Source organism: Lagopus muta, chromosome 16, assembly GCF_023343835.1.
Source record: "Lagopus muta isolate bLagMut1 chromosome 16, bLagMut1 primary, whole genome shotgun sequence".
Classification (NCBI taxonomy): Eukaryota; Metazoa; Chordata; class Aves; order Galliformes; family Phasianidae; genus Lagopus; species Lagopus muta.
The window spans coordinates 3,100,896-3,125,814 of record NC_064448.1 but is presented as its reverse complement, the minus strand read 5'-3'; the positions used below and the strand labels follow the sequence as shown (position 1 = coordinate 3,125,814).

Below are 24,919 nucleotides of genomic sequence, written 5' to 3'. Positions count from 1 at the left end.
TAATTAGAAATATCACTGCGTAGCTGACACATCTTCTGTGTAAAAGGCAGAGAATAATTTTCCTACATAACCCGGTTGCAGCCTTGTTCTGTGAGTACAGTATGGCATAGAAAGCCAAGATCTGCTGTTCGCCAGATGGCCAGCTGGGTTTGGATATGCAAACTCCAACTTTGGTAACTTAAGAGCATTTCTCACAGTTTTCACACGTTGATGCATGTGATTCAGACCCTGCTCCTGCATGGCCAGAAAGAGTGCTGGAGTCACAGCCTCCCTGTGTGATGCTGTTAAATGTGCAACAACAGATCTGTTAATGCTTTTAAAGAGAGATGGTTTTTCTTCTCAGTTTTCAGTTCTAATGTTAAATCAAATGGTTGAACTCAATACTGAGTTAATATATCAGGGATTACTGCTGTCAAGAAATAGTTTAAAATATTCTTTCTCATCTAGCTTGAAATCATCCCATTTTTGTTCCAGCTACAGCTGTGATATGACAAAGAAATTTCTATATTTAATGCTGCGAAATCTACAGAGGATAAATGTTTCTTCACACAACATATCTGAATTTCTTTAGAATGTTTCAGCATTACTGACTGAGAAATTCCACTTTAAAAGACATCATTTAGCCATTATGCAAGAAAAAACTTTTTACAGCAAATTCATTACACATCCATAAGTTATTTTAATGAGAGAACTCTTGCAAAAGCATGAGGTGAATATAGCTAACGTGGAGGCTGCTGGTCTGGTCTGATACAAGTGTTGTCTTGTCTTGTGCTTTCTAAATGTCATCGTCAAAGGTTTTCTTTACATCTGGGTTGGATTTGACAGGTACAGAGATTTTCTAAAAGACTCATTTTTAGGAGACTTTGCAAAGCTTTGAAGCATCAGAAATTTTACTTTCTTAGGTTTTTGGCACAGAACTTTGAATTCTGATTAAAAACTGCAAAAAACCCATATTTTTGTCATCCGTGCTACTAGTAACAAAAATATGGAGAAAGTTTGAAAGTTTATTTGAAGAGCAGACATCCTTATTGCAACTTCATAAATATTTATATCAGACTACTGCTATCCAATGGTTCTAGGAAAGAGATGCAATATTCAAGTGGCTTGGTATTAGTTTTCCTCAGCACAATAAAATAGCAGCTGAAATCTGGTTGGGAACAGATTTGGAGAATGCTTTTCACTGCAAGGACATGATACTTTGGTACTATATCTGGTGTAGCAGTGCAAGGAATTGCTTTTCTTGAGTTAACTTATACATGTACATCAGTGTGACTCCTCAGAATTGAAATGGCTTCATTAGTAAGGATGCTTAACATTTTTGAGTGAGGAGTGGCCATAAATACACTTGTTCCTTCATAAAAAGTAGAGTGTTTTCATCTTTAGTTTGAGTTAAAAAGAAACATTGGCTGAGCTGAATCTCAGGTATGCATTGCAACCTGTCAGTTGCAAGCAGAATCTGTTAACTATGATAAGTGACAGTTAGTCACACCTCTGTTATTTATGGGATGCCTAGTAGTTCAGTTCGGCCTCTGTATTTGAACCGAGCTTACTCCATCTGAACAACACCTTTTGTATTCTCTAAGTTCAGGTATCGTGCGTTTGCAGTGAGCACCTTTCTGGACAGTAAACATGCATTTTTTTTCCTGTTTAATATTTACTGTTGTCACATAAAGCTTTCTGGATTACTTTAAGACCATTTCAACCTCTGAAATAAAAACGACAGGGATTGCATCCTTACTTCATTATTCTAATTTATGGACACCAACCATCACATTCTTCAGTCAGTCAGAGTGATTGGATTTTCTTCTTCTAAATCACTTCTGTTCCATGGTATTTAATGATGCAACTCAACTCAAGCATGAGGTACTTGAGCAACTTTTTCTGTTTTGTGCATTCTCACAAGATTTTCTGCAGTCTTTATGTTGACATCTCTTCCTTCTCCCTTCTTTCCTCTCTTTTCCTCTCTTCTTCCAATTTAGATTAACATTATTGTATTTCTTTGACTTCACAATATTCTCTGCACCAAAGATTCACTGAGAAACTCCCCACTGTTTGTGGATCAATAATACTGAGCAGAACAAGAACAATTTAGGTTTTTCTTTGATCTTTCTAGTCCTGGTAATGCCAAACTTAGTGAAACTGGGCAAATTACGATGTTGTCAACAACTTTCTTGCTAATATCTCTCTCAGAGGTGTCAAAGTAACCCATGAGTTCTCCTGTTAAGTTTTGATGTAGACTGAGAAATCTAAGACAATTATGACTAAAAATGATTACAATTCAATATGCTTGAATTTGAGAAGTAATGGTATTTTTGGAAAAAAACAATAATTGTGTAGGCTCTCTAGTAAATGACTGCGAGTTTCTACTATCGATTGGAGACAGGAACTGGCAGCACATTCATTATGTCCATGTTTGTAGTTAAGAAAAGATTTGCTTGTGAAATTCTATGGATAGCATAGTGCTTAGTTTATACCCTGAGAATAGAGACATTCTTGAGCTCCCATCTCTGCAGTTGGTTCTATAAATTACCCCTAGTAACTAGCACAATATTAGTGATATTTTGATCTTCACCTTTTATTTTTATTAAGATAAAACAACTCAGCAGTATAAAGACAAAATTCTAACAATATAAAAACAATCTAGAGCTGTATCAGGCTTCTTCAGCTGTATCACTCTAAATTAAATGGCAATTTCGTACTGCTTCTCTTGTCAACAAAACACAGCATTCACAGGGCCATACCACTGCTGATGCCTTTCATTCTTCACATATACACCCATGCTTGGAGAGCTCTGAATCCAAAGCTTACCAAGTTAGGCAAGATCTGAGGCCATCTTGTCTTCTTGTTGTGTGGCACGTGGAAATACAACTGATGTTTACAGAAATTTGCAATAAAGCATAGCAAGAGAACTGACTGTATTTCTGAGCTGCAAGTTGTGAGGTTTTATAACTTCAGCACTCAGTAAATGAGAACTAAAGGAGGAAATGCACAATTCCTTGAACTAATGTTCCTAGATTCCTTTCCTTGCAGTTTTGTCACCAATTATTTATGTAATGCTATTGAAAATTCTGTGTTAATTCTGAGTTGTGACATTTTCAAAAGGGGAGAAAACTTTTGTGGCTCATCCTCAGTTCTGAAAGAGTAGATTTTTTCCTAACTTTTTAACATTAGAAGTAGCAATGTTTTGTCACTATTTTTATTTTCTGTAACGGTGTACATTTGTGAACATAAATTGTGTCTAACTGTTAAGTTCTGTATGGATATTTTCAAGAACTTCTGTACAATCAATGGATATCAAGATGTTACAATCACAATATAATCAAGAGAGTTGGGCAAAGTGGACTATGATAACAAAAGAGAATAAAATGGAAGGCTTACCCTTATGCTGGGCTCACCACGAAGCACCAATAGAGGCGATCTCCAGAAGAGATCCTTCCCCACTGGCAGCCAGCTCTTAAATAGGCCTAGGAGGGGTGCAGCCAGGCTCCCCCCCTTCCTGCAGCACAGGAGAATTGCCTTCACCTGTGCTCCTCTGGCTGGCTCATGGCTCACCTCAGGTGATCAATCAGAGGTTCAGGCTCAGTAGTTCCCATACAACTTCCCATTTATAAAACACAACAATACAGGAATACATGGGACTCAACTCTCGGTTTTGTTTCTGTTAGCTGATGCCATGCGATGTTTGGCATCCTTTTTCACATATGCATTTATTTTTTTTCCCTATAGTATACTAGATCTATTTGTAAGCAGGATCTTTGTAAGCTTAATTGTGCATAACGGAAGCAAAGGCAATTCCAAGTATTCCATGTAGGTTTCTCTATAAAACACTATATGTGATTCACAGTATTAAAACTGGTAAATGTTTAAGTAAAGAATTTGACTATAGTGTAGAAGTGAGGGATGCTGATTGGTTTAATCAAGTGAATACACCTGGTCAAATTTGGACTAATTATTTATTCACAAAGAAACCAGTAAATCTGGGGGTTGGTAGCACAATTTAGGGAACAGCTTTTTTTTAATAGTTTCTTCACTGTCAATAAAATAGCATCACTGCAGTTACATCTAAGAGCCTGTCAGATGTTTTACCACAAGGAGGTACCAATAGCGAACATCCATGTTTTCCAACTAGAAATGGAGAATATTTGGGTAGATATTGGCATAAAAGGCACAGAACACAAACCAAAGCATGCTTGTGTCGTTTGTCACAGCAAAGCATTGACATTTGTGCAACATGGAGAAAGATCAGCATTTTTGCAGGCTCTTTCAGGATCACATACACTTAGGGAATCCATCTTCCCCTTAATGCCAGTTTGTCACTCCCAGAACAACTAGCAGTGACCACAAAAAAAGAGTACATAGGAGTACATCCATATCCTTCCAGGAAATCTTAGCTGCTGCTCCTGTTGGTGGGTGTATTTACATAAACACACTGCAGGCTTTTAATAATACAACCACTGGCAGCTAGCGCTTCTGGGCACTAGGTGAGACTGGTAATAAGGTTAACAATGCTAGAAACCCCTCATAAATGCAAGCTTAATATTTCCATTGAAGTATATGATGCAAGCTTCCCCTTTTGTTTCAAATAAGTTTTATTTTTAAAGTTTTGAGTCCTTTGAATAAAGAACTCTCTTGAGAAGGGAATGCTGCACAGAGGAATGGCTTTCCTGATCCTAAAGTGCTTCAGAAATACAAACATACCTGGTATTTCCTATGTAATGGGCCATCATGCAAGCACGCTACTAGCAGCCTATTTATATTTCTATAACAAGCCTATCTTCATCATCGCTACTAGTGTCATCGTATTCAACTCTGATTTGCTTCCTCATCATTTCTAAACCTCTCTTTTTGTATGTCTTGGAAGCTGTTGCTGAGAAATTACTGAATTCAGGGGACCTGAGTGTTACTGAAGGCTCTTTAAATGTAGAAGAAGCTGTTTCGTGCTGCCTCCCATAGGTCTCTGTCTGCTGGTGGGCTCCATTCTTGGCTGCAGCTCCACGAAGGTGAAGGATTTTTTGAGAGTTCTCCTGCTCTGTGCATTCTGTATGGGATAATTTAGCCATAGAGACTGACTCAAGATGAGATTCTGCTTTTGATCCCAGTGAATGCAAACATGTAGCTTGGGAATTGTGAGTTGAGTTTTCCTTGGAAGATGAGCATGTATTTTCTTCAGTTTGATCTTCTGCTCTTCCTGAGGCCCGAATCATTGAATCTAACGTACCAAAGCTCTGAATCTCTAGCTCTACACTTGGTACATTTTCCTGTCTTACATCTAGACTTAAGGAAAGAGGACAAGAAGTCTCTGAGTTTGTGCTGACAGATTGGCCACCTTTGATTGTATTTGTAAGACCAAAAGGACAAGACCAAAAAGAAGATGCCACTGAGTCTGTCTGAACATTTGTCTGTGACTCCTCTGGAAGTGATTGTTGAAGCACAAGTGGTTGTGTCACTGAACAGCGAGGTTCCACATCACTGCTGACTTCCTGCATGGCTGTAGTGACTGAGGACGGAAGGGAATGAGCTGCCAGAGGTACTTCCAGAGGTGCAATGGTCTGAAAAGAGAAATTTGTTCTTGCGTGTTCCCTGATTTTCCCAGAAATGTCCTGTAGAAATTAGGGAGAGGAAACATTTACATTAAAAATTTTTGATCCAAAGCAATGCTGTCCTTTAAAAGAGTGTGATAATAATGTCAGCTCTGTTGGAAGAAGGCATTTAGCTGTGCAGTAACTTGTATCAACTGATTAGCTAAGGATAGCATCAACCTTTATTCAAACAACTCATTGCTGCAGACCGAGTTACTCATCCCTCTTCTGATGAGAAGGCTTTCCTTTCTTCCACTATGTGAGGTGTAGTAATAGATGTATGTTTTATGTTTTTTCTAAGGTGTTTTTTCTTGGTTAGGTGACAAATCATGCTAATAATTTTTGGGTAATGGGAGCCAAACATTTCCAGCTGCAGGTGTATGTGTGGGGACAGCATTCTTTTTATTAAGATATTTGAATATATATCTTTCAAAGATGTTTATGCATCACTGAAGGAAAGTTTTAGGATGAATCTTTAAGAAATATGATGTCTGAGATTGTGAGATATGAAATAATTTTATTTCCTACAATAATACCCATCATAAGATTTATTCTCCTAAATGCTTATTTTATGTGAGGAACCAGTGCTCCTGCTGCACAAAACCAGTCTGGCTCAGTAGCATCTGTTTTTGATTGTGGCTAGTCTAGGGAAAAGTAAAACAGTTAGGATAAGGATATACACTGTTTCTCCCAGAGGCTTTGCTGACACTGCATACAACAGCACTGTTTGCAGCATGCACAGATGTGCCTAAAGCCCCGTTTGGGTAATGCAGCCTTTGGTAGTACTGAAACTGTAGCCTCACAGATGTACCCAGATGGCTGAAGAAGCCCTGATGCCATGTTGGATGCACACACTTTTCACTGCATGTGTCTCTTAGCATCCTCCCCACTTTCCCAGTGATAAGCTAATAACTGCTCCATCACGTGGCACAGAGCGCCCTATCTGCTGGCACCTCCAACAGCAGTGCCCCAAGATAATTTTAATACATTTTTGGTAAAAATCTGTGATAAAACACTCTCAATTTGCATTATGTTTAGCAGCTTTAAAGTTCAAGTTTTAATTACCGGTACGTTTTGTTTTCTTCTCATAATCAACAGTCATATAAGGTGCAATACCTACTTGTTTATCCTCCGTGTCATTTTGCTTAACGTGGGTAAGGTTTTCAATGTGGGAAAATATTCCTGAGTTATTTTTTCCTTCTTTCTTCCTTATGCAAAGCAGCTTGTCTGAGGCAGAGCAGGATGAGTCCTTTTGCTGGTGTAGATAATTTTCTATTGAGAAAAGGTTTGAATAAACTTTTACTTTGAATGTTCCCCCACATGCCAGAATTAGTGAATTTCTCATCATTTCACTCATCTAACCCTCATGTATTTATTGCTTTCTGTAACTTTTTATCCTAAGCCTTATACATTTTCCCAGCTACCTTTTCTCAACTTTGTTTTCAATGGCAATTAAGATGTCTTGCAGAGTAATACCTATTCATATCTGCTATGAAAAAGACACAAGATAACGTCTCTGCTTCAAAAGTGGTCACAACACAAACATTTCCATTACTACCACTCCTTTAAATCAAGGGAGCGGAATATTTTCACTGGGTTACTGAAACCAAGTCAACTCTCCATACTCACTTGTATAATCAATGGATATCAAGATGTTACAATCACAATATAATCAAGAGAGTTGGGCGAAGTGGACTATGATAACAAAAGAGAATAAATGGAAGGCTTACCCTTATGCTGGGCTCACCACAAAACACCAGAAGGAGGGATCTCCAGAAGAGATCCTTCCCCACTGGCAGCCAGCTCTTAAATAGGCCTAGGAGGGGTGCAGCCAGGCTCCCCCCCTTCCTGCAGCACAGGAGAATTGCCTTCACCTGTGCTCCTCTGGCTGGCTCATGGCTCACCTCAGGTGATCAATCAGAGGTTCAGGCCGTGGCTCAGCAGTTCCCATACACTCACTTCATACAGCAAACATACAATCTAATTTCAGAAAATGATAAATATTGATACTAAACTGTGCAGGCTCCTAATGGAAGGTTATTCTGTGTCATTTATTTTTTAAATGACCTCATAATTTGCAAGTTCACTTATCTAAGTATATGTATGAAAGTCGTGTGGTTATATTTTCACTTGCAGAAGATACTGAAAGCCAAAAGCATTTTTGCAGTTCATGTAAAGCAGGTACATATCAGAAATACTGCTAACGTTCAACCTTTTCAAAACCAAACATTCAGTACACTCAAAAACATTTGAAATGCTTACCTTGAACCTTTGACTGAGGAGAATGGCACTTCTTACAGTGGTTAAACGTACAGGCTTGTGATGAGCAGCCCTTTTTCAAAACATCCAGTGTTCTATTTGGAAAACAGCGTCTCTTGTTCAGTCGGCTCATTTTCAGCTGAGTGTATCCATGTATGTGCCTTCCTCTGTACCTGCATTGCAAGTGGCATTGAAAGGTGAAACAAATATGTGCTATTTAACACTGGCCATCATAGAATACAAATAATAGAATCATAGAATCATAGAATCACCAAGGTTGGAAAAGACCTAAAAGATCACCCAGTCCAACCGTTCACCTATTCCCAATAGCTCCTACTAAACCATGTCCCTCAACACAACATCCAGCCTTTCCTTGAACACCCCCAGGCTCAGTGACTCCACCACCTCCCTGGGCATCCATTCCAGTGCCTGACCACCCTTTCTGAAAGTAATACTTTCTTATGTCCAGCCTGAATCTCCCCTGCCGTAGCTTGAAACCATTCCCCCTGGTCCTATACCACAACATCATATCATATCACAACATCATATCATACCTGGTCCTATACCACAACATCATATATACCTATATACATATATACCTAATATATACCTAATACCACAACATCAGGCCTTTTTCCTGGGAATTCAGGAATTTACTTCTGTGGAGGAGATGTGAGTTCATGTTAATGCAAAAAACAAGATACTCCAACCATTATTTTACTGAACTTCTCAGTGTTGGATTTCAGTATGTCCTTGGCTTGCTGGGAGAAAAGGGTTCAGGAGTTGCAGATCTAGAAACACTTTTCTGTATTTGGAGTTTTAAAACTGCATGCTCATAAATACTGAAAAGCACAAGAATCGCATGAGTGCACAGCTGTTGGTATTTTGCTTTTCTTTTTTGTACTTCTTATGTGCAACCTGATCAGCAATCATCAGTGCTGAACAACAAGTTTCAGATACTTAGAAAACTCACACTGGATAATGCAACGACTTCGTCATTTTCTCCAGCTAGTTCAGTTAATTTTAATGATTGGGACAAAATTACGTTGGAAGTTTCCATTCCTGTATCAATAGAATCAAACATTATACACACAATGCTAAGTAAACCTAACAGCTTATTTAGATGTTTGGTGTATAAGAAAAATATATTGCATTTCATTATTAAAAGTTTGGCCAGCTAGCTACTGATATAGATTGGCTTTCAGGTCTCTGTACTCAGTTGAATCTCTGTACTTTTTTGATATGGCCAAATCAATCCTGAGGCTGGCAGAAAAGAAATGGGGGTGAAGAAGGGAAAAAAAGAACCTGAACGTGTAGAAGAATGCCAGAAGACAGTTTGGGTAATACAGACCTGAGTGTTCTATGTGTGGTCCGATGATCCTTCAAAATTGAGGTGCTGTTTATGAAGGTAGACATGGGGATTAAGTTACCAACAGTGATTTGTCCTGAAGGAAAAGCTCTGTCTGTTTTTGGTCATAAGATTAAATAAGAGGGATGTATGCACACACGATGTGTTTCTTACTGAAGCATTTCATCAGACATTCTGCTGCCTCACACTCCTGAAACATTAGAGGCCAAATCTTCCACCAATACAAAGTGCCACTGAAGTCAGAGGAACTGCACTGATTGGTACAGTGTGCCTTCAATAGCCTTATATTCTTTCAGCTTCATATTTAAACTGAATGATCATTTAAACTACGGCTGGCTTTATTCACTTGCTGCTAAAACTTGACTTTTCTCCTCTGCATTCTCTTGTGAATAAAAGATACAGATCTGAGGACAGAAGGGTCTTGCACATAGCTTTTAACTGTAACAGGAATAAAACTGAAGTATTTTGCTTCCCTTCAAACAAAACAGAGTGCTGACAATTTTGACAGATAAGAATCAGTTCTGAAGCACAGTAACACTCACCTGACCAGTCATCATCTTTCTTTGCTGTATGTCTCTTTTGCTTAGAAAAGTTTGCTCCTGACAGCAAATAATACACTGACACTTCTGATAATCTTGATAATTTACCTTTGTGGAACTGCTGCAGTTGGGAATAGATCTTGCTATGAGATTTATTTTCTCCCCCAGTTTTGACAAGGCTGAACGCTGGGGGTGGCTTTCTGTTTTCTGTGGACACTTTTACACCCATCGCAGCAAAACGATGTTTGTATCCAGGGAAGATGAAACCATATGAAAGCACATTCCTTACCATTTGGGGGGGATTTTAATTTTTTTCTGTTTGTGGCTCCTCTTGAGTTTATTTGCTGCTGGTTTTTCCTTTTTGCAAACCGATGGTTTCTTCTTTTTCTCTGATATGGTTTTGAAAGCACCAGCAGGAGCTGCTGAGCATAACTATTAAAAACATTGACAAAATTGAAAGCACGTTAAAAGTTGTGAATTACAGTAACTGAGATAGCAGGAATCTGTGCTCATTAGATGGCACTGGTAGCACAGTAGTTGATAGGATTCTCTGACATTTTTCCTAGAATTTTCATGTTCGTTTTTCTAATCACTTTGTCCATCTGATTTTATAAAGTTTAAACAACCCACTGCTTTTCTGGGCCTGTACCAAATTAGTGTGCGTTCTTTTGCATTCTTCTCCCCATATAAAAAGCAAGCTGAGTCTTATAGAGCTGTTCTAGGATCTGTACAGACTGGTCTGTCTTCACTTACTTAAAAACAAAAAGCTTTCAGGCTTTAAACGCTTACAGAGTATTAATGCAATTTGATTTTGTTGATGTTTGTCTCTCACCATAAGGAAACATCTGATACATAGCCTGCCTTTGACTCTAAATATCTCCAAGTAAAATAAAATCTTGAGCTTGACTGTCTCATAAGTCCTACTCTAATTCAAATATTAATTTAAAGCGAAAATTATGAAATACAAATACTGTCACAAAAGAATATAAGAAATACCCCAGGGGAAGAACTGAGGAACAGAAATGATGGTCTTCTCACTAGAGAGCATTTCTACTGAAATTCTTGAGTGAAAGCTACATACACAAAACTATAAATGTTTTATGCACCAAACAAGTATGACTTGTAACGATATAACTGATAAATTCTGCATCACAAATGCCTGCAAATGTCCATAAACATGGACATTAGTTTCTTAATTTGTTTCTTAATTCTCTTGTTTTTCTATTAAAATTGTCCTTGTAAGCTGATTACACCCTTTTGAGAAAGGAAATAGGACCCTTAATCTTACCTCCTGCATCTGTTGTCCTTGAGAAAAGGATGAAGGCAGTGTGTTTAAGCTCTTGTTTGTTAAGCTGGAGGCCACAGCCTTGCTAATGTTTTTCATTTTGAAAATAGAGATATCACATTTTGACAGTGCGCACTCATTGCTGGATTCCTTGTGGATGTGCATGGAGGAATAAGCAGAGTCTGCATTCCCTTTCTGCTCAGCAGGCAGAGGAAGGCTTTTTGTTAAACAGCACCAGGTTAACCGAGTTTCAGCATTTAGTGATGGGAAGGTGCTCTTGGTGCTCAGTACTGTAAAACTTTCAGAGTAGGAAGTCAGGCTATTGCTGCACAGCGCTGGGAATTCCTCGCAGTGAGTGGTAAGAGCGTGGCAATAAAAAGAGCCGAAGGAATGGCACAAATAAGTGGAGCTATCTTTTGATCTCCGAGTCTGCTCCATATCCTCTGATGTTGGTGACATGTCCTTAAGAATGCCTGGGCTTCCACCTGTGTCCCACCCCATGACTGTTGACTCTGCATCCTTGCTAGAAGCTTCCCTTTGGCCTGATGCTGTCATCAAAGAGTCACCTCCTGAGCAAAGCTGATGTAAAACTTTTTCTTCTGCGATGTCGGCTGATATGACAAAGCCACTCGAATACATAGAAGTAAAGCATATCTTCTTCTTTGGGGTTTGTGCTGATGAAGTAGTTATGCTCACCCACTTCCCTTCTGTTTGTTTTTGATAATTGAGTTTATTTTTATTCTGTTTGCTTTTCCAAGCCCCTCTCATAATTTCCTCCTTATAAAAGGTGCCATCTACTGTTGTTAAGATATTTGTTGTTTCTGAGCTGGCTGGTGAGCACAATACTGGAGTTTTCCAGTTTGCATGTAAGTTCCATCGTAGCTCTCCTTTGCTGCCTTTTTGTCTCACTTCAAATTTTAAAGGGGACCAAAGCACATCACTGGAATGAGAACAGGGTGATCTGCTGATGGAAGAGCAGGGTGGGTTGGTTAAGGAATCTGTCACAGAAGTACGAGGTGTGATCTGTTCGGATTGAAGCAGGATCGACAGATCAGATTTTCTCTGGTCTTGTGGCAATTTAAGGATATATTTTGGAGAAAAGGCATTTTTCGATGGGTCTGGAGTTAACTGACCAGATTGCAGATGATGGATTTTGGAAGATGCGTTAGCAGTGCTGTCACTGAAAAGTGGTACTCCTGTTTTCACAAGACATGTTTTGACATCTTTATCTGTTGTGTTGTGCAAAGCAAAAGTATCGCAATCACTTCCCCTGAAGTCAGACCTCAAAAATCCCACAGATGAAGCTTTTGAGATCTCTGCTGAATGTGAAAGAGGGTTAATGTCACCATAATGAACGACTCCAGTGGGGAGTCTGCTTGTTTTTACACAATCCACATTCTCAGCACCTCCAGCTGATTCGTTTATTCTTGTGCTTGGGTTTTGCTCCTCTGTTTTACTGGAGAGTTTCACTGGTGCTGTGGAAAGACACGGAGCGATAGTGCAGCAGGCAGTCTCTGCTTCATTTACTGCACTGCTTTCACTACAGGGCCTAGGGTAGCACTTTGAAATAATGTTTTCTTTCTTCTCCTCTTCAACTTTCAGCTTTTTTCTTTCTGATGGTAAATTCTGGGATTTCCCTAAGGATTCTCTGTTGCTGCAGTGGAGCCACAGGGGCATCAAGGCATGCCGGACAGTTTCCTGATTCCTGTTATGGTTTCCATAATTGTTTGAAGTGCTTTTATAATCTGATTCAAACGTACTGGATTCTTTCCCAGGACTTGATTCTTCCCATTTGCTACTCAGTACGGGCAAGCAGTCATCCTTCATTCTGTTAGTGTCGGGTTGACACGGAGTATTTTGCAGCCTGCACTCTCGACTGCTTGGAGCTGGTAACGTGTTGTTGCCACCCGTGTGTTTGTCTGTGTCGCTGCCATGGGGATCTTGGGAAGCTTTGCTCACTGCAGTATGTGCACTCGCATTTACTGAATGTGATGTCTCCATTACATAGGTTAAACTGTCTGTGGTTTCCTCTAAGGACGTGCTGTGTGGAATATGGTTACCATTAGCACCAGTTTCTGATTTAACAGTGTTTAATTCTGTTGTCACAAGGGAGGAAAGGCTGTCACTTGCAGAGCTCCTGACATCTTTTTCTTCAGCAGTGTCATTACTGCTGACTGATTCCTTTGAATCAGGAGTGGAGCCTGTAATATCTGCAATCTTATTCCCCCTTTCTTTGATTTTCCTGGCATGTTGACTGCTTTTCATTTTTTGGTAGATTTTCTTAAAGGTTTCATCTCCATACATTTGCCATTTTTCTTCCGAGAACATCTTTAGCTTCCTTTGGTTGTGTTTCTTGTTTTTAGTGCTGACTGTTTCTCCGGTCCCAAGCCTCGCACTCATCTGCAGCTCCTCCGAGGGAGGAAGATCAGCCACGTTACTTAGTGGCACGTCATCCACTGCTGTCTGTCTGACTAGAGCTCGAGGATGGCTGCTGGGAAAATCCACCGAATTTGCAATGAGGTTGTTGCTAGGCAGCAAAGCAGCAGCGCCTGTATTTACAGACTGCTTAGTAAGAGACAGCGGTTTTGAGCAGCCTGCGTTGTCATGCACCGCTCTCGTGCCTTCCACAAATGGCAGGGAGTTGCTTCGTGTGACAGGCACAGCATCTATCGTTGTGGAGAACTGTGTGGGGACGGAATGAAAAAACATGGGCTTGCATTTCTCTAGGGGTGCTAAGGTGGATTTTGCCGAACAAAGAGAGAAGTTCTTTTTCCTGTTGGTGTCAGAAGTCCTGATGTCAAAATGGAAAGAGTCTTTGTATGTATAAGGCATTGGCAGATCTATGCTTCCCTGTTTAGAAAGGACAGTTTTTCTGGGCCTCACATTGTCTAATTGAGTGTCATCCACCACAATTTTGTTATGAGAAATAAGTTTTGAAATGTGTTCCTCCAGCCTCTTTTTCTCTAGCATCAAGGCTGTAGCTTTCTCAGCTGGCTCTGACTTTGCACTGCTTCCGGCCGCGCACCTTGAGCTGCTGACGGCAGTTTCATTTTCCAGTTCAGTGCTGTGCTCACAGAGGCTGTGCAGTGGGCTGGAGGATGCCAACTGTTGTTCTGTGCTATCAGAGCGTGACAGATACCCTGAGTCGGTGCTCTCACACTTCTTCAGCTTGCAGTCAAATGGCTTGTAATCCCACTGTTTTTCTGAAGATGTTGCTTGCTGCCTTTGCAACTGAATGTGCTTGTTGGCAGCTGGAGTTCTTTGCTCCTGCATCTTCTTTATCTGGCACTGACCATTTGGCAAGGCAACTGGAAATGATAAACTTGGAGGTTCTTTTTCAGAAACTTCCTGACCAGTCTTTGAACTGAAAGACTGATGAGTTCTTTCTTGATTTTCTGAAAATATTGACGAATTGCTTGTTGCTGGCACTGAAAGGTCATTAAGTTTCTTACTGTCTGTTACAGCACTGGTCTCCAAAGTCACCTGTTTCACCTGCATCCCCCGGTCTTCATAGCTGCTACCATGTCCTTTGGTGCCTTGCTGTGACGTGATGCTCTCTGTTGCTTTCTCATTTTGCTCCAGTGTACTGGTGTTGTCAGCGTCTGAGGGTAGTTTGGTGTTGTTGACGTGTGTTTGAGTTCTTCTGTGTTTGTACAAATTACTTTGAGTTTTAAATGCAATACCACAAGTGGTGCATGGGAAGGGTCTCTCTCCTGTGTGAGAGCGAATATGTTTCTCAAGGACACTTGGCTTCAAACAGTCTCGACCACAGTGCTTACAGATATATTTCCCAGCATTTTTTGATTTTCCTGGGCTTCCGATAGGTGCGCCGACAGAAGAATTCGGTGATGATAAAACAGGTAAAGTGCTCACTATGTTCAGTGTGAGAGTTTGCCCAAGTTGTTTCTGAAACACTGACTGGGGCTGATCTGTGCCTTCGGAAGGAACAAGTGGGTTCAGGATCAGAGGTATATTACTGCTATCCAGGTTTCCACAGCTCCTGCCAGCCACTAGCTGACTGCTTGGCTGAAAGCATCCTGGCTGGACAGGCTGGTACAGGGGAATGGTGAGGGTTTTTAGATACACAGGTTGAGGCAGTGCTTGTTCCTGTGGAGGAACCACACTGCTTTGGCTGAGAGCTGAAGGACCCTGTGCAGGCTGAAGAGAAGAGGTTGGAAGTGGCTGGTCTGCTAGTGCAGCTGTCAGACCAGGATGCTTCTGTGCCTCCATTTCAAAGGTTATCTGTCAGGTACTCGTGTATCTGTAGGGAAGGGGAAATGAGACCAGTAGGAGTCTTCAGACAGCTAACTAAAATAAACATTTTTTTAATTAGTATATATAAGTCAATCACTGGACTTGAAATGCTAGCAAATAATACAACAAATCACATACAGGCATTATACAGACTATAATTACTGTATTTTCCAGTTAAATTGATTCATCTTTTATTGCTAAGCTAGAAATTGAAGAGTTCTGAATGGTGTAAAGAAAAATGAAGAATGCACTTCATACCTACAATGGGTGCACAAAGCATTAGAAATAAATCCAAGTATCAGATCTGCAAATGCAGCTCTAGCCCAAACTCAGCAAAGCCAGGTGAGTTCTGAGGTACACTGAGGTCACTGCGTGTGTTATCGAGGCTGGATTGAAAACCACTGAGGGTAAAACATCTTCGGGCAACTCGTTCCAAACACGGGACATTAAGCATGGCTGTATCATCTGAGTTTAACCAGATATGGCTAAAACTGAACCAATTTTTTTACACCAATGAGGTTTACATAAATATGTACGAAGTAGAAAAGATGGTATCCCAGTGAAATAGCAGGGTAAATTAAAGCTGTTGTTTGTGCAGCCCACATTCAATTTGGCTAATTAGAGGGAATAGGGTGGTACACTGTGTATTTTTAGATATTTTCAATTCCAGCTGAAAACATTTTATATCCAAAGTTCTTGGATGAAGTAAAGCCATTCTTATGAAAATCTGCCTAAATACATTCAGGGTTGGTACTGGTCCAGACTGATTTTTTTTCCTAAGCAAAAAAATTTTCTTGCCTTTTTTTTCCCTCTTAGAAATGAAATAAACTGTTTGAAACAAGCTAGCTGAAAATTATTTCTGGAAAACATAATAGACATCAGCATCATCTCATTCTAGTTTGGGTAACAATTAGAAAGTGATCTTTAAATGCTTATTCAAATTATTATTATTCTGCCATATTCACAACTACTTATTTATTGCTTGCCTCCTCTTCATCCAGTCAGGATGCATCAAGCTGTAGCCCAATATGCAGTATGAATATAACTGCTCTTGTGCTAACAATCACAAAAATAAACAAAATAACATCAGTGGCTAAATGTGAAATATGCAATTTGTTGCCTTACTGAATAGTCTGCAGCAGCATTGCAGTACCCTCCTTACATAGTTTTAATAGTTAACCATTACTGGGAAAGAGTAATAAATGCTTAGCCCAAAAATATTCTTTGATTAGTGCCATATGGCACACAGTATGTGAGCATTGTTCAAAACAAAATCTCCTTTGCATTCAGTTGCTGGGAACTTTCCAAATGATTCATATAAAGTAGAAATGGAGAACTCAGTACAATTGTTTTCAAGTATTCCTCATTTACTGTTTGATCTCTTGAGAGATGGTACATTGATAGCTGGATGAAAATGGCAGCACCTCACACCACATGAAATAATGGGAAAATAATTTTCTATTAATTATCAAGTGGAATAGAGAAAGGTCAGTGGGTTATATGCTCAGTGATAAATCTATTTAGCACCTTAATAAATAGACTAAGAATTCAGGTGCTTTGCATATGAAATACATGCACCATTGGAACAGGACGATAAAGGAATGCTCTCAGCAATCCTTTGTAAGTGTAAAGGTTTTGTGTTGTAGGAAATTACCTTTCACCCCTTTGATTATGTCATCCCTATGCATAGCTCACAATGCAACTGCAAGTACTTGTCTTGAAAATCCAGTATACCTGGTGCCTAATCCTGCACTCTTCTAATTCTACACCACATCTGTAGATCCCTGCTGACTGGCAACCCTTGCTTCACTGCCAAAGCTTCTTCCTTTTTCTTTCCAATACACTTTGCTTACTGCAAGAATTGGAAAAGTGAAGGAAAAGACAGCAATGCAGTCCCTGGGATGTGGGGATGTGCTTTCTGACTCTCCTTCTGGAAACAATCTTTTCTTCTTTCTCGTCAATTTTGCGAATCAAATTCAACATATCAGGTCTGCAGTTTTCTTGTCCGCTCCCTGCTGCTTTGTAATAAAACATAATAAATAATATTCTTGTCCACATAGCTGCTTTATAATAAAGTTGTTGACTGTATTCATAAGGATGTTACAAGATTATGGCTTATTAGTGGAATTAATTAATTATCTATATTCTGCACTGCAGTTAACCCTACAATAGATTGCCCTAATTTGCAAAATGAGGCGGTAGACATTTCACATCCCTCCTAGGTTCCTAAGCTGCTTTCATATGTAGGCACTTACACACTGTGAACTTGGCTGATTGGTAGGAGCTGTGATGGCACAACCCATGAAATACCAGGTACTGTATAGAAATAAAGTCTAATATTTGCTGCAAAATGTATAATAGTATGCAGGCTTTATCTGCTCAGTGCAGATAAATTGCAACTGTACTTAACAAAGACAGCAGCAAGTAATACAACGTGAGTCATTGGCATTCATAAACTAGGCCTGCAGTAGTTCTGCCAAGGATGTTGTATAGACAGGACTCGAAGAAAAGTGAATAATGTATAGCTAGAAGATCTAACAAGTAAACCACATCAGACAAAACAGATCGTAGTGTTTGTGCTCCCCTGGAGAAGTGTGAAAGTCTGGAATTCATGTTTCCACCCCATTAAGCCTCCTCCAGAGCCACAAGCTTATCCCTCTTTGAAAATCCTCCTGTGCCTGCACAGCTGATGGTCACTGTGAGGCCAGACTGGAAATTAGTAGGACTTGTAATGGAAAGTTGTTTTTAGTATTTATCCTCTAGTTCCAAGTATCAGAATCTGTGTAATTTCGCTCAAACTGTTAAGTTTTCTGAGGCTCCATAAACAGTGTAATCCCATAAATCTTTTCAGTGTTCTGTACTATTCTATGAGGAAAATACCCAAGTGCTTGCAGAATAGTTTTAAGAGTTTTATAATACATTTGTAATACAGTTTTATAATACATTTCAACCAGCTATGGAAGTTTGCTGCAGTCTACAGCAAACAAAATATACCTCTGTGGCTTGTACTCCCTACAAACATATTCTCTGTAGCAATCTGTATTCTGAAAAATGGCATTTTTCACATCTGTTGTTTATATGCAGAAGTTACTGCATTTCTTTGTACACTGATAAAAATAGCTTATCTCAACTTAATTATATCCCAGCACTGATTCTCAGCACTCCTTGCTTAAAGCAGGAAAGCTTCCTTTGCTGATTACCCTCCAGACTGTTACTGGGCGGCTCCTACACAACCATCTGAGCTCCATTTGTGGCTTGTAGCGTGGAGCTACCAGTACCAAATCCTGATCATCCTGAGATAAATAAATGCTTTCAATAAGCAAAACTAAGTGTAGGATTTCGTATGCCCAAAATTGAAAAAATTAATTTCTTGAGCTATCAAAACTTGTCAAGAAAACTCAATTAAATGCAATTATTTTGTCTCTAGTTTGAACTGTACTTTCAGGTATGCACTGTAGGTGGGCCTGGAACACTACAAAGCCAAAAATTGGAGTATTTTCATATGACAAATCAACAGAACAGAACCTGTTTTATTCTGCTAACTGGTAGAAAAAAAAGACTAAATATATGTGTTCCCTATTTCTGTATATTTTTTTTTTCCTAATTCCAAATATAGTTGATAAAACTTGCTTCTTTTTATCAGCAGTGTTATAATAATCTTGGATTGTGCAACCAAGTGATGTTTCTTATCTGCATGGCACACACACACTGCCAGTTGTCCATCAGAATCAGGAACATTAAATGAACTTGTAACTGCTTATTCCCTGTGCCTGTATGTCACTTCTTTATAATTAACATTATAATCCTTAAATCCAGATGCAGTGCTACTCCCTGGGCCCGGTCTGCAGGTACAGTCTGTAGGTGTAATAGTCAGGTTCTTTTTTTACCATACAGATGCAGCTTTTCAACTCCCTGAACAAACAATGCACTGCACTACCCTAGGAATCTTTGCATTTTTTACAACTTCTGGTGATCCCTACTTTAAATATAATATCATAAGGCTTACAGAAGAGGAATCCTCTTTAGTTTGTAAATAATTTTAGCTTACATACCTGTTATCGAGGCTCACATTTCAGCAAAAGAAGTCTCACGTCTGTCAGTACTTCAGACAAGCAGAGAGAAACAAGGACAAAGACTTGAAACAGATTAGAAGTAGGAAGTGTTTTTCTTACATCGGTGTCACAGAAACAACCTTCACAAAACAGGAAGAGATGAAGCAAAAGAAAATGAAGTAGCGTTTCAATCTGCTCTTATCCTTTATTCACACAGAAGCCCATAAACAGAAGCAGCTGCCTCTGAGTACAGGCATTTGGTACACTGCTTTCAGTGGCAGCACTCAGTGAAATAGGCTGGCACAAAGGTAGAAATTTTTGTCTCCCTAAAGATAATTTGCCTGTAACTTTAAAGTAAAGATATCTCAAAATGTGTTGGAAAAGGAAGCAATGGAGGAGAGAAGCTACTTTCTGTTCATGAAAAGCTAAACCCATCAGGGAGGGCATTATCCCAGCAGCTCCCAGTGGTGCCTGCAGCAGGGTGGTAACCAGCAGGCAAAAGCTGCAAGGACGTTAGAAGTGTTTGGGGCTTACTCAGCATGCCTGTCCAAAACCTGTGAAAAGCTGTAGTGAAAGAAGGATCGGATGCAGTCAAGAGAAATGAAAAGATCATCTAGAGAATTTAAACTGTTTGTGGGTTAACTTTGGTAAAAGTCCTCAAACAGAACGGTCAGCCAGGGTGACCAGCGAGGAGGAGAGCTGTTCCTTACCTGCATGCACTGGAATGGCTACAGCTTCTGCTGCTGTTACACTGAGTAAAGCCCAGTCTACAGCGGGCAAGATTCGTGCCCAATAATTTTACAACATAGGCATATCTGACCTGTAAAATTCCATTAGGAGCTCTTTTGGAAGATGTGGTGTTTAATCTGTTCATAACTTAGTAAGCATGCACCAAATCCAAATAGCCCCAGCCTGCTGGTGTGGATTGGACAGGGGTGAAACTGTAATATTTATGATTGTTTATCCAACATCCATTCTAGCAGAAGCTCTTTCTTTTAGTAATTTGGTTAATAGGCCAATGCTGGAGATGTAAATGGATTTTAATTCTACACAGCTCTATTGATCTCAGGAAGTTTTGCCTGTTGTTTGGGTATTTTTGGTTCTTTTCTGGATTCTATTTTAATAGACCTCCAACACTGATGGCAGAAAAATGTGTCTGTCTTATCCTTCCTATCTTTCTTGCCTGTCTTTTAGTTATGTGATTAGCAGGGCCTAGTACTGTTGCCTAAGAGCCTACTTGTTTCCATCATTGGTCCTGGTCATGCTAATGTAAATGCTTAAAATCAGTGACTATAAAACTACTTGGCATTGTGCACTGCTTTACAAAGACCCACACTGTATACGGATAGAGGGGACTGCGTGCAGCAACTGCTGTCAGCTCTGCTGGGAGACATGTTGCTAAAGCGATGGATTCTCACACAGGAGAGTTACTGCCTGCTACTGCCAACAAACCATCAGAGTCAAAACATTGCACGTCTTACAACAGAACCCTGGCAGGAATGTATACAAATAATTGATACGGGCGTTTTTTATAAAACATCTCTTCAGTTTTATTGCATATATGGAGCCAGTTATTTTCTATTCCACTGTGAATCTGCCTGTCACTTTAAGCTGAGGTGAACTTACTTGAAAAGGAAGCTTATTTTAGACAGTGCTAATAATTCCAGCAACGTGCTGGAATTCGTAAGGACTCTAAAACATAAAAGCTCTTAAGATTAATTATTTTGCACACACAGTAGAGTATCAAATTCTAAGTGGTAAACTTGAAAACTAGTTATCCTGCGTCCAAAAAGAAATAGTTAAATGTAGCAAGTTACAACTAAAGCAAGGGGCTGACTGAATTCAGAACCTATCATATGTTTTCAGGGCTGAGCAGAGACTTTTGAAGCTTGGTCTGATATTCCTAACCCTTGTACTGAGCCTGGAATCAGAGTGATGCCACCAGTGTGATGATCCCCATGTGTATGAGTGAACAGACTGCTCTGATGGCTACAAGTGTCAACTGAATGCTTGCTGACAACTTGTATCGTACTACATTAACTCTATTTGAAATTAATTTGAAACTAATTATTTCTGTTTTCTATTTTAGCCACTCTCTGTAGGCGTTACTAACTCAGAATCTCTGTGCAAGATCACTTCTGTTCATTTAAGTTCAAACTGTTAACCTGCTCAAGGAAACCCGATTAATTTCACTTGCCAATATACAGCAAAGCAGCGAGTTCAGCTATGTACAAGGATAAGCCTGCTGTCAGGGACAGGGCAGGGTGTACGTGGTGCTCACAAACTCATTTCATGCTTAATTCTAGTCTTAATCAGGAATGGATGAGATAAATCCACATACCGTTGCCATCTGTTTAAAGTTCCAAGAACGTGTGGAAAGGGGCTTCTTCCCAGCCATTTATACCCTGCACCAGTCAAAGACACCTGCAGGATTTTGGTCAGAGCTGTGATGAGGTGGAAGTGGCGGTAAGCCTGCTTCCTGTAGTAATGAGCTAATAGACTACAAAGACCCTATCAGCCATGTTTTAAAGGTTAAAAGAAACAAAGTGTCTTAAAAATTGTTAATTTTCTTTGTGAAGACAGTAATGCTGAGAACAGCACACGGTATCTGTGTATAAAATACAGATACTGTTATTATCATTTCCAGCTGCTAGGTGACCACTGATGGCTAGCAGGAGGTGTCAGTGTTGATGAAGAGCTCTCATAGTTGACTAGGCAAACTATTTAAATACAAATATAATGAAGTAATAGTGAACTATAGAGCCAGAAAGAAACTTCATGCAGGTATGTCGAACACTGCTACTTTAATGGAAAATAAATGTTTATGAGTTCACCCAAATGCTGGAGCTTTCTAGATCTCAATCCAGATTTGCAAATGGAACTGATACCTTTTCTGATTAGCACAGAAATGAAATCCTGTTTGGCTCACTTGAAAACTGCTTCCTGCCTTTATTCTTTTCTCAGTTTGACTTCATACCTCAAAGTGTCTCATAACAGGAGTTCTGACTTCACCTTTTCACTTGTTTTTAAGGGATGTCTCTGATCTCACAGGACTGCAAGCTGTACCAGCAGCATGCAAGCTGTGTATAACTTTATTGACAGAGTAGGGAGCCTCAGTTCCATGCAGAATTAGGATGAAAATGTGTAATTTCCTGATATTCTGAAACTGCCATAATCTTAAATCATTTCTTACTCAAATTCTGACTTTTGGAAATCTTGCTGCTCATTAAGAAATAATTATTCCTGAAGTTTTGCCCTGCTTTGTCTGCTATGAGAGTACAAAGCACCTAGAGAACACACTCATTGAACTTTGAAGGTCTGGTGCTATTTCTTGTGGACAAACATTTTGGATACTTTACTCCACTATCTTAAATCAGCTTTTTACATGTTTTGTTAAACACAGAATATGGTGTTGAAGCCTTTTAAGAAGAATGTGATCTGCAGCACCTTTTCTTCATTCTGAAATAGCACTGACTGTTCTGATCATTACTAAATATATGGTTTTCTATATTTCAAAAGGCTGACATTGATAATAACAGTCAGCTAGAATTTTAATGTATAGATGTTAACTAGACATTATTCTGGCCGTTTTGAGCTCTCCATACAATTAGTATCAGTGAATATTTCCTGTTCTACTTCTCATGTTTCTACTCTGCCCAGTTCCAGTAACAAGAAACGCTTTCCAGTTTATTATGTCTTTATTTCAAATCTATACCACTGCTTGCTTAAAAGTAAGCAATCAAATCTAAGCCATCTGTTGGTTTTGTAACACTGTTGGTGACTTCACAATGGAAAAAGAAAATTGTTAGTGCTTAAAAAAAAGCCCCAAAAACCTCAGAGGATTTCCATTCTTTCATCCTTTTATCACATTTGCTCCTGTGCATTATTTCTCTGGTGAATAAAGAGTTAACCTCCAGCCAGCAGACTGTAATCAACAGGTTGTTCTAACAGAAAAATAATAACCCCTATCCATCTTTTAAAGTTTAGAAGGTTGGACTAAATGATAAAAAAAAATACTGATTAAATCCCCTTAAAAATAGAAGTGGGGCCAGGACTAAAATGAAAGGCTTTCTGCTTTAGTAAAAAATCCTCCTCGTTCCTAAGTGAAAGAACCATTACATTAATAACTTAAAAATATATCTCACAACACCCAGAACTTAATTAATCTCTGTCGATACAGAATGATAACAAAACACTTGCTAACCTTTAGGTGGCCAATTCACAGGCAGGTGGAGAGGTTCAGGTCTCCCTGGAATAGCGTTGGAACAAAAGCAGCATCCTGTTTCCTTTTTTCAGTGTCTTTCTCTTCTCTTTTTTATTTTTTTTAAGCATTTGAAAATGGAAGGGTGGCTGCTGGGGGGGGGCGAAGGCAGCCCAGCCTGGGGTGGGATGAGTTTTAATGGCCGATGCTGGAAATATGGTTTGCCTGCTACAGTGTCTGCACTACTGCAGCTCTGTGTGTGGGCGTAAAGAAATGACACGACTGGGTTTCAAACCATTACACTGAAGATTTGCAAACAGTTAAAAAAAAAAACCCCGTGCACAAACCCATCAGGCACAAATGAAAAATGGTTACTTTATGTCTCTTCTTCTGAGTTGGAGTTGTTGGTTTTTGTGTTGTTTTGTTGGTTTTTTTTTCAATTGAATAGATTTAACCCAGTCAGGTTTTCTCCTCGACCTTTAAAATAAAAAAAAGGTAAATTAAGTATTTAAAGAAGGCTTTTTTATTTGAAGTAGTGTGAACATTTTGTTATCATTTTTTACTGCTGAATTTTGATTAACCAAGAAGAGTCCATATTCCAAAAGGTGTCCGAGGTCCCACAGTAAAGGTCTCCAAAGCATGCCTGTATTTCTGCCTCTGCTGGATCCTGGTAGCACCAAGCAGAATGGGGCTATAGACATAGCAGCTGCCCCACAGCCAGAAAGGCAGGGTGTTTTAAGCCATGATTGTTGCCTTGAATGTTCCACAAAACACAGCCAAGACAAAAAGGGATGTTCTGGCAACCCATTTTTGTTCAGTACTCTTGCAATGTATCGGGCTTGCTGACCCAAATCCAAATCAGACAGAAAACAATTTGAATGTTTGGTTTAAGTACAGAACAAAAAGGAGGCCAACAGCAAGGAGGCAAAGGGATTGTTCTCTATAGTACCATGGGGAAGTAGAGGAAAATGCTATTTAAGCTAAAACACAATTGCTGGCACCAGTGGGAATGAATATAAGTGGGTACGAACAAACCATTGTTGAGAAGGATGAGGAAATTTTCTGTGAGATGAGTGACAGCAATTAACAGGAGCACTGTTGACCCCCCAGAAATGAAACAGAACAGTTTTAGAAAGGAGTTTGAAAATTTCAGGGAACCTCTGTGACTCATCAGCTTCATGGCAGTAAGGGACTAGAACTCATTAAATGCATTTCTTCATGTACGTATGGGAGAAGGCATCTAGACTGGAAATTGTGTGCTTGTACCCAGAACAACGCATTCTTCAGTGCAGTGTTTCAGATGCATATTCTTTTAATATTCAAATGAATCCCAAATCAAACGGGTGCATTTGGGTATTTTGTTGCCATTAAAGAGCAAGAC

General features: G+C 39.5%; 1 protein-coding gene across 4 annotated transcripts; it reads right to left on the bottom strand.

The window, feature by feature from the left end:
• Positions 1-1,431: 1,431 nt before the first annotated feature.
• ZNF831 (zinc finger protein 831) lies at positions 1,432-23,763 on the bottom strand. 4 transcript variants are annotated; one of them, XM_048962463.1, is made up of 8 exons: positions 23,542-23,763; positions 19,338-19,477; positions 11,035-15,292; positions 10,036-10,178; positions 9,190-9,234; positions 7,842-8,011; positions 6,700-6,851; positions 1,432-5,600 (listed from the first exon to the last, which is right to left on the bottom strand). In XM_048962463.1, the coding sequence occupies exons 3-8, from the start codon at positions 15,259-15,261 to the stop codon at positions 4,752-4,754; spliced, it is 5,586 nt and encodes a 1,861-aa protein (XP_048818420.1). In that variant the 5' UTR covers positions 15,262-15,292; positions 19,338-19,477; positions 23,542-23,763; the 3' UTR covers positions 1,432-4,751. The 4 variants fall into 4 exon arrangements, with proteins under 4 accessions (XP_048818420.1, XP_048818421.1, XP_048818422.1 ...); XM_048962464.1 differs by having other exon boundaries at positions 19,338-19,387; XM_048962465.1 differs by lacking the exon at positions 19,338-19,477.
• Positions 23,764-24,919: the final 1,156 nt, after the last annotated feature.

Coding starts and splice junctions, on each gene's coding strand:
- ZNF831 (XM_048962463.1), bottom strand. CDS start 15,261: ATGGAGGCACAGAAGCATCCTGGTCTGACAGCTGCACTAGCAGACCAG. Junction 6,852..7,841: donor TCCTCAGTCAAAGGTTCAAG/GTAAGCATTTCA, acceptor TTTTCTCAATAG/AAAATTATCTACACCAGCAA. Junction 5,601..6,699: donor ATGACACGGAGGATAAACAA/GTAGGTATTGCA, acceptor TAATTTCTACAG/GACATTTCTGGGAAAATCAG.